At 37.1% G+C, this 10,115-nt stretch overlaps 1 protein-coding gene across 2 annotated transcripts; it reads left to right on the plus strand.

The window, feature by feature from the left end:
• Window positions 1-7,295: 7,295 nt before the first annotated feature.
• LOC133727547 (GDSL esterase/lipase At4g16230-like) lies at window positions 7,296-9,633 on the plus strand. Of its 2 annotated transcripts, none has more exons than XM_062155144.1 (5): window positions 7,296-7,638; window positions 8,253-8,398; window positions 8,529-8,735; window positions 8,912-9,170; window positions 9,286-9,633. In XM_062155144.1, exons 1-5 carry the CDS (start codon window positions 7,353-7,355, stop codon window positions 9,513-9,515), a joined length of 1,128 nt encoding a protein of 375 aa, XP_062011128.1. In that variant the 5' UTR covers window positions 7,296-7,352; the 3' UTR covers window positions 9,516-9,633. The 2 variants fall into 2 exon arrangements, with proteins under 2 accessions (XP_062011128.1, XP_062011127.1); XM_062155143.1 differs by having other exon boundaries at window positions 8,502-8,735; window positions 9,286-9,631.
• The last annotated feature ends 482 nt before the right edge of the window (window positions 9,634-10,115 follow it).

Below are 10,115 nucleotides of genomic sequence, written 5' to 3' on the forward strand. Positions count from 1 at the left end.
ACGAGCTTGCTCAAACATTTTTCATAGAAACTCACGCTCTCCTGCGGAAATTGAGCTCGGATTTGAAAGGGATGAGGTATTGATCACTTGGAAATGCCTATGAAATGACCATGAGTATCATTCAAGACCCATTAGCCTTTGGAAAGCATCAAATGCATTTTGATTTAATATTTGAGGTGTGATATAAAATTAAAATTGGATTAGAGGACGTTTTAGTTTTAATATTTTCTTATCTTTTGTGGGGTGGGTGGTTGAATCTGTCTTTTCATTTTGACAATCACTTGTTAAAGGCCATAATTAGATTTCAGGGTCCTTGAAATAACAGTCATTTTATATGTTTTACACGAGCACGTCTTGGAAATAACTTCGTCTTAATTTACTTGTGACTTTGATACTAAAAGATGGAGAAAGTATATGAGCCGATTGAGATTAGAATATACCAACTACGTACATGCATTGTCAAAGTCTAGGATGAATGCAGTATTGAACGGACTCGTTACTATCAAGACTAAAATTTTATTGTGACAAATTAATATGGATATTATGATTTGCGAGTCATATTGCATTTTTCAATTCGCTAGGGTTTAAGGACGTTCAATCAGCCTGCTGTGGAAACGGGAGGTTAAATGGAGAAAAAGCATGCGTTACAATTTTTGACCCCAACCTTTGTTCGAATCGTCATGAGTTCCTATTCTGGGACTCGTATCATCCTACTGATCGAGTTTGCGTCGCAACTAGCAGCACGAACACTTTATGGTGCAGGAACAAGATTTATGACACCCATGAACTTCAGTCAGTTGGTGGCTAGCTATTGATGTTTTATATGAACTGTTGGAACTTGTGGGACTCTAGTCCCACATGGAAGAAATTTTGAAGGATCATACCTTTTTTAAGGACACACCCATGTAAAGAATTAAATGGGCAACAAGTCAAAATGTGTCCCACATGGAAGAAATTTAAGGACACACCCATGTAAAGAATTAAATGGGCAACAAGTCAAAATGTGGGTTTCGGTGGGCTTTCTTATTGGGCTTCCCATATATATATATATATATATATATATATATATATATATATATACTGTTACTGTTCGTATATATTGATTGGTTCCAACATGAACTCTCACCCTCGATCAACAAGAATAAACAGTCAAGAAGGACAAAGGAATAAGAGATTTGAGATTTTTTGATATGATTTTTACCTTCTCCAAGAACGGAGTATTTATACAAGATACACCAAGACCTATTAGGAAACTAATTACAACAGAATAATCTTAATAATACACAATATTCACAATCCTAATTACATGGCATGACTCACGCCAACACTCCCCTTCAAGTTGGTGCATACAGATCACGGATGCCCAACTTGTCAAGTGAGTCATAGAAGGCTTTACTCGAGAGAGCCTTTGTAAGAATATCCGCCAACTGTTATTCAGTAGGAACGAAGGGAAACATAATGATCTGTCCATCCAGCTTCTCTTTAATGAAGTGTCGATCTACCTCCACATGCTTCGTGCGATCATGCTGAACAGGATTGTGAGCAATTTCAATTGCAGCCTTATTATCACAATAAAGCGGCATAGCCTTTTTCTGCCTGAATCCCAAATCCCTCAACAAATTTCTCAACCACAACATCTCACAAAGTCCTCGGGTCATCCCTCTATACTCTGCTTCTGCACTAGAACGAGCCACCACCTTCTGTTTCTTGCTCTTCCAAGTAACCAAGTTACCACCTACAAATGTGAAGTAGCCCGAAGTATACCTGCGATCTGTAATATTACCTGCCCAGTCCGCGTCTGTGTACCCGGAAACATCCAAGTGACTGTGTTTTGAAAAGAGTAATCCCTTCCCTGGAGCAGACTTTAAATACCGCAAAATACGAAATACAGCATCCATATGAGTCTTACTGGGATTATGCATAAACTGACTCACCACACTAACTGCATAGGCTAAATCTGGTCTAGTGTGGGATAAATAAATCAACCGGCCAACTAACCTCTGGTATCTTGCTTTATTCGTAGGTACTTGATCCAAGTACTCTGCTAACCGATGGTTTTGCTCAATAGGAGTATCAACAGGTTGACAGTCAATGATAGGAGCATTTTAATGTGGTATTTTAATAGTTAATTCCTCACATTTTGCTTAGTTAATTCCTTAACGAATCGATTTTTAACTCAATTTCTATTTTCTTAGGTACATTGGAGTAAATGATGGTGAAATGAGCATTAGGTCCACACTTACCTATAAATGGTGGAGAAAAATGGAAATGTACTAAAATGTCAATTTTACACATTTTCCTACTCCGGCTAGGAGAAACCAAGCCAAGCAAGGAAGAAGGAGCGGCCGCCTGACCAAATGAACTCCAAATGAGCTGAAACTTTCCAGATCCATTCTAGACATCCTAAGGATCGTTTCTTATGAAGAGTGCCAGAGCTAGAATTGAGTGGAAGGCCTTCAAACAATCAGCCCAATTTCCTGCAGAAGCAAAACTGGAAAACTGGACCCGTAAGGAGTCCAGCAGCATTTTCGGCCCAACCACATGGAATAAAAATCTGAAATTTTACCAGGGTGATCTACACTCATAATGGAACATTTTTTATGAAGAGGTCATAGTGAAATTGGGAATGCTTGTTGGAGAAATAATTGAAGGAATAAAGGGGCAGAAACTGATCTAAAAACAGCTCAACACCACATGTTCAAGTTTCCTACCCACATGAAGAAAGCTAGATGCTTTTCTCTTTTTCCTTGGATATATTTTTCTGCTCCAATAGATCATCATCACTTCCATACTTCTACACCTTCATGCCTTGCTTTCATTTCATCATTACTCCATCTTTTCCATATTTTACAAACCACTTTCATTATTTTTCTTCCATTTATCATTTCACTCTTCTTTTTCTTCCCTATATAAACACCTTCTCCTCTCACTCTAAAAAGAATTCCTTCATCCATTTCATCTTCTTTGTCTCTCCATTTCCATTCCATTTTTCTCTCCATTCTCTAGTTGCAAAATTCTGCGTTTTCAAGTAAGAAGAAGAAGAAGAAGAAGGAGCCGGGAATATCATATCCTCCATCGTCCACCTTGAAGGCTTGCTTCCAAGATTCAAGATTTCAACGTTTCAAGCACTCCATCTCCATCTCCAACTCACGGTGTAATTCATTCATTTTTTTTTTTCCTTATTTAATTTCGTAGGAATTTGTTTCTAGTTAACAATAACATTAAGGGCAAAGTTTAAGCCCAATTTCTATGTTTGAATAAAAATTGTGATTTCTTTATGTTGATTTTTATGTTGCTTATGTGAGATTGCTTAATTGATTTTGGATTATGGAAAACTTTTATATGTATGTGTTCTTTGATGGCCAACTTAGGATATATGCATGTAATTGGTGCTAGATTTAAGTAGTAAAGGCTTTGGACAAAAGTCGAAATCAATTAAGGAGGATTGCAAATAGATGGACTTTTTCATACTAGGTTGTGCACTTTGGTTGACATCCTTTCTTTGTTCTTCATGCATTGAATGTGTTCTTGATTAGCTAGTTTTCTAGACTATGATTGCATGTTCAATAGGTTTAATTTAGGTGCTTTCACTTAGATTAAATATTCAAGGAAAGTAAAATATGGGAAATCATTTGCTTCGAATGTTTCACATGGTCAACTTATTTTTCATGACATAGATAATCAACTATAGGAATTGTAATTGGATTTCATTCATATGATTGTAGTTTTGATCTTTGTTTCTTGTGTTCCACCCTTGTATATGTGTTTTTACACTTTCTTTATTTCATTTAATTTTAATTCCAATTCTATAATCTCAAAACCCCCCTTTTTATATTAACTTGTATATATTTTTATTCTTTATTTTATTTTTGTACATAATACTTTTTACTTTATTATTTTAATTTTTTATTTGTTTTTTGACAATGACAGGTGTACCCTCAATCCCCGGAATAGAACGATCCCTATTTGCTTATACTACTAACGATGTTTTCAGGGTTAAATTATGCGCTTGCTTTGAGCGTATCAGTCAAGCATACCTGTTTCTGCCAGCAAGTCAAGAACATATTTCCTCTGACTCAACACAATACAATCCTTCCCACGAGCAACTTCAATTCCCAAGAAATATTTCAAATTACCCAAATCTTTCATCTCAAATTCTAAAGACAACTGACCTTGTAACCTTTGAATCTCCTCAAAGTCATCACCTGTCACAACCATGTCATCAACATTAATAATCAAGGCAGTCACTTTACCACATCGATGTTTAAGGAACAAGGTGTGATCTGAATTGCTCTGTCGGTACCCAATTTTCTTCATGAACTTGGTGAACCTGCCAAACCAAGCTCTGGGAGACTGCTTCAAACCATAAAGAGATTTTTTCAATCTGCACACCACCTGCTCTCCAGTAGAAGTACCATATCCAGGAGGCAAATCCATATAAACCTCTTCATGCAGATCACCATGCAAGAATGCATTCTTAACATCAAACTGTTATAAAGGCCAATCAAGATTAGCAGCTAACGAAAGAAGTACCCGAATTGTGTTAATTTTCGCCACTGGTGCAAATGTCTCATCATAATCCACTCCATACTTCTGAGTATAGCCTTTAGCCACTAGTCTTGCCTTGTACCTGTCCACCGATCCATCTGAATTGTGTTTCACGGTATACACCCACCGACAACCAACTGTCTTCTTCCCGGGTGGTAATGATACTAGCTCCCACGTACAATTCTTCTCAAGAGCATCCATTTCGACTGTCATTGCTTGCATCCACTTCTCATCCCTCATTGCATCCTGCACTTTACTAGCTAGGGAGAGACACAGAAGATAATTGATTCACAAAGGCTACATACGGTTTAGACAGCCTATGGGTCGACACATAATTAGCAACGGGGTATTTAGCTTTTGCACTTAGAGTAGGTTCATAGTGCTTCGGGGGTTGACCACGGGTGGAACGACTAGGCAGAGTTTTGGTGGGAACAATATCTGACACAGAAGAAGGAACACTAGCTGACACAGAAGGACTAGGCAAAGTTTTGGTGGGAACAATATCTGACACAGAAGGAGTATTAGATAAAGAAGGATTAGAACATACCTCGGGTGACGACTGAGTAGGTGAGTCCACTGAAGGAGAGGGAGAGACAGAAGAACTGTTCAAAACGGCATTGGCGACATCAGGAATTTCATCGGAAACAGAATCAGGAACTTCCTCTCCGGCCAACCGGTCAGATTGATCCGGTATACTGGTCAGTAGCTGACTACCCAGATTCTCTTCTTCGTTCGGTGGGTTGCTGTCCTCTTTGTCAAGTTCCGTTCCCAAACACTCCAGCCTTGAGAACTCGGATGCCAGTCTCCCATCTTGCCCACGAAACAAATCTTCATAATAACAAGACTTCTCCCCCTAACGAGGAGTCACAGGAGGCAAAAAATAACATGCATCTTCACTGAACGTAACATCCATGGTGACATAAAACTTCTGGGATTGAGGATGATAACATTTGTAACGTTTTGGATGAGAACCATACCCCACAAACACACACTTAAGGGCTCTAGCATCCAACTTTGACCTCTGATTCTTATATAGATGAACATAAGCAATACAACCAAAGACACGAGCAGGAAGAGTATTAGAAGATGGAATAGAAACATAGTTAAACAGCAACAAGCGTGACCCGTGATCCACCATTGTACAGATACTGTCCCAACTTAACCACCCATTAGGTGTTGGGTTTTAATCACATAAGGACTCGGTACAATTGGGTAAGAGTCATCCACTTATAAGTTATATTTTATTTGTCACTTTTCCACAATTGGGTAAGAGCCACCCCCCTCACGTGCAACCTAACTCTAGATCTGCACGTGAAATTAATTAATCCAATTCTCACATTAGAAATTAGGACACAAGTCTCATATCGGAGACTTGGTCAATACAATCCAAGGCCCACATTGGACACTTGGTAATTTCGATGGCAATACAAGGAACCCCAATTTGGGCTCATGATACGTGCCTACGTGGAGACGCAATTGGAGAATGACCCGCTCTGATACCAAGTCAAGAAGAACAAAGGAATAAGAGATTTGAGATTTTCTGATATGATTTTTACATTCTCCAAGAATGGAGTATTTATACAAGATACACCAAGACCTATTAGGAAACTAATTACAACATAATAATCTTAATAATACACAATATTCACAATCCTAATTACATGGCATGACTCACGCCAACATAAACTTGTCCAGTTTGACGAGCTAGCAATACCATGCATATAGCAGTAAACTCTCATTTCAGTTTGTCATGATTTTTGATGTTATATGGTTTTGATCCTGTTTGGATATTGAAGACTACCCCTAGTTATTTTTTTTAGTAAACACTACCCTAGTTATTGATCATCTAAATCTGTTTGACTAGTGTCAGAATAATCAATTGTTAATTGCCATTTTGCTCGGGGGGTTACCACACAACAAAAAACCGCATGAGCAAAAGATCGAAGGGCCGACACATTCTTTAAATTCGTTCCCCTAAAATAAAAGTTTAGGCCTATGACTGAAAGCTTAAAGTTCACCAGAAAATATCAAGTCGTAAGTCAAGTTTTAGTAAATCACTCTATGTGACAGTTACTATTTCATTATTTAATAAAAAAAAATTGTGGAGTGGTCCACAAAAGATGATATATAATTTATGTCTAAAAAAGTGATTAACTTAGCATTATTCTAATTAATATACTAATATCTAAAGCGTTTCAAAGATAACTCATTTAACTTCGTAATAAGAAACCAATCATAATATTTTTGGAGCTATCACACAATATATTACATGCATGATTCAAATTGGTTAATTATTTTTTGAATTTTTGTTCAAGAATCATCTTACAAAAATTATATTTTCTTTGTCAATCAAATCCAAAATCTTTTAATCATCATCTAACTTGATCAAACAAATTAATAAAAGTCAATACTATTTTCAATCAATCAATGCATATTGTGACAGTATCATAAAATAGCTAATCAACTTCGAGGTTGCTTAATTCTTACTCAGAAGAATTCGTTATGCTAGATCTTAACTCTTTAAACTGTCAATTTACTGCAGCAAGCATGTATACACACATATATAACACACACAAGTGTACACAAGCACTCACTAGGCGAATCCGCCACAAAAGATCAAGTTCTTTGTTAATACAGAGGCTGGGACAGTGACACCATACATCATAGCGGTCGTCACCTGGTGTTTTCCTTTTTGGGACTTCACCAATAAATAAGCTCTTACTCCCACCGAGAGTGATCATTATAAAGAAAAGGTAGCTGATAGTAGATCCTTTGCCGGCAAAGCCCTCTTTTATTGGATTATAATGGCAAAGGCAGCTGATCTGTTGCTCTGTGTTTCGTCATTTTCTTTCTTAGTTATCTTTCATACTTCTCTGGTCGTACTAGTAGCCGTTACTAATGCAGATGATCAGGTGGCTCCTAAACCTGCAGCAATTTTCATATTTGGAGACTCGACTGTGGATGTTGGCACCAACCAATGGTTGAACAATAGTCATTCGAGAGCTGATTTCTTTCCCAATGGAGTTGATTTTCCTTATTCTGTTCCGACGGGGAGGTTTAGTAATGGCCTTAACAGCGCTGACCAAATTGGTACGACCTTGTTGTATACTTGTATATAAACCGCATAGCTAGCTACGTTCTTAAACGAATTATAAGCATACAAATCAATCGCAACATGATATGTGGACGATGGATTAAAAAATCAACAATACTGGTATTCTGACAAACATTTCATGCATTCATTTTTTTACTCTAGATTGTAGTAGATCGAGCATATTGTCTCCATTTTTTGAGTGGTTTTCTTTGTTTGCAAAAAGGGTTTTAGAGTTCAAATACCAAAATCCGATTGAGTCTTGAGCAAGATTCTGAACCAAACTGTTATAGTTTGCTACGGAACAACATGAAATCTGAAAAACCATTTCTCACAAAAACAAAAAACAAAAAAAAAAAAATCTGAAAAACCAAGATATATCTATCGTTCTAGCTATGAAATGATTGATATTTGATCCCTAACCCTCTGAGCTCACGGGGATTGGATATTGTTCCAGATTTGATAGCATAACGTTAATGAAACTATATAACTTACATGTAGCTAGGTCATAGTAATTTGATTTTTTTTTTCATATAGAATTAATTTCTAGAGTTGCTTTATTTATTTCTTGTCGTGTTTTTCTTGTACGCTTGCATTGTTCTGCACTATGCAGTAAGACTATTTGGGTACAAGAGAAGTCCACAACCATTCTTGTATTCTCTGAACCATCAATCCACTTTCAAAAGAGATATACTGCAGGGAGTTAATTTTGCATCAGGAGGATCCGGCATATTCAACCAAACAGGAAAAAAGGACTATGTAAGCACCAAATTAATATATACATATTTACTATTTATCTTCAAATTAATTTGCTCACAGAAGATAATTAATTTTGAATAAATCATTCATGAACTTACTGAAGGGAGAAGTTGTGGGACTGGGAGATCAGGTCAAACAATTTGCGACGGTTCGTGGAAATATCACAGAACTAATTGGTCTTGGGGCAACTGAGATAATGTTTTCCAAGTCTTTGTTCGTTATTAGTATAGGAAGCAATGACCTGTTCGAGTTAGTGAAATGGTATCCAAATATCACTTCCTTGGCTAAGGATGAGTACTTGGAAACTCTTAAACTCAACTACAGTAACCATCTGAAGGTGCGTGTGTAAATTATCTCCCTTCTCCCTAAACCCTATATCGATGTGTTAACTTCCACAATGTTGATGAAGACGTACATCAAAGTATATATGGCGTTAACTTTTCTTATAGTAATCAGTTAATCACATACAAATTCATGCTCTCAATTAATATCCCTATGCACATACATTTGTAGGACTTATACAATCTGGGAGCTAGAAAATTCGGGATTATAAGTGTTCCTCCAATTGGATGCTGTCCTGCTGCACGTGTTGGACCAAAATCGAATGACTCCAGTGTTTGTGTAGAGGAACTAAACAATCTTGCCTTAACATTTCTTGCAAAAACTGAGGATCTCCTCCAAAAATTGAGCTCAGAGTTGAAAGGACTCATGTACTCGCTTGGAAATGCTTATGAAATGACTATGAGTATACTTGAAGACCCATTAGCGTTTGGTAAGAAACCCTAAAATTTTTTCTTAGTAGACAATCATATCTTACTAGATCTGTAGAATTATTGAAATCCTCACCTTACTGACATACTAATATTTTCTTGATCTTCAATTCCTAGGCTTCAAGGACACTCAATCAGCCTGCTGTGGGTCAGGAAAGTTAAATGGAGTGTTTCCTTGCTTCTTCTTACTCGGTCCCAACCTTTGTCCGAATCGGCGGGAGGTTTTGTTCTGGGATTTGTATCATCCTACGGAATATGCTTCCGAGCTAGCAGCACTAACCCTTTATGGTGGAGGAACAAGATACGTCACACCTATAAACTTTAGTCAGTTGGTGGCTATAAAGTAGTTTGTTAGTTCTCACACCCGACAAAAATAAATCAGTTTTTGTTCCGTATATTTCTCTTTTCATTTCTTATAAGAAATAATAAGTTTGTAAAAGTAAAAATGAGAAAATTCGTCTACTTATTTCATTCGATAATCCCTTAATATAGGGTGAGGATTACAATGGTAATAACAATTACAATAATGACAATAATGGATGATTGAGTTGTAACCGCTAATTCCTTAATTCCCTCTTCGTCAGACACATAACGTGTTTTTCCTTTAATACTTCTTCTTGTACCAAGTCAAAGACAAAATGGTGCATGAATTGTTGCCTCACTAAAAACCTTGCCAAGTAACAATAAAAATCCTATGGGAAAATACACCTTGGTCGAAGGAAAAAAACACAACACACCTATTACATTTGATGATGACATGTGTGTGTTAGACCCCCCCCTGAAGTTTACACCTCCCCCCCATCCTTACATCAGTCAAGGGAGCTTGGAAAGTCTTCGCATTCCTATGTTTTTCACATGTTTCTCAAATATGGCCTTAGGCAATGATTTGGTAAACAAATCTGTCACATTCTCCTCAGACCTTACTTAATTGATTCACTTGAATCTTG

This window comes from Rosa rugosa, chromosome 1, assembly GCF_958449725.1.
Source record: "Rosa rugosa chromosome 1, drRosRugo1.1, whole genome shotgun sequence".
Classification (NCBI taxonomy): Eukaryota; Viridiplantae; Streptophyta; class Magnoliopsida; order Rosales; family Rosaceae; genus Rosa; species Rosa rugosa.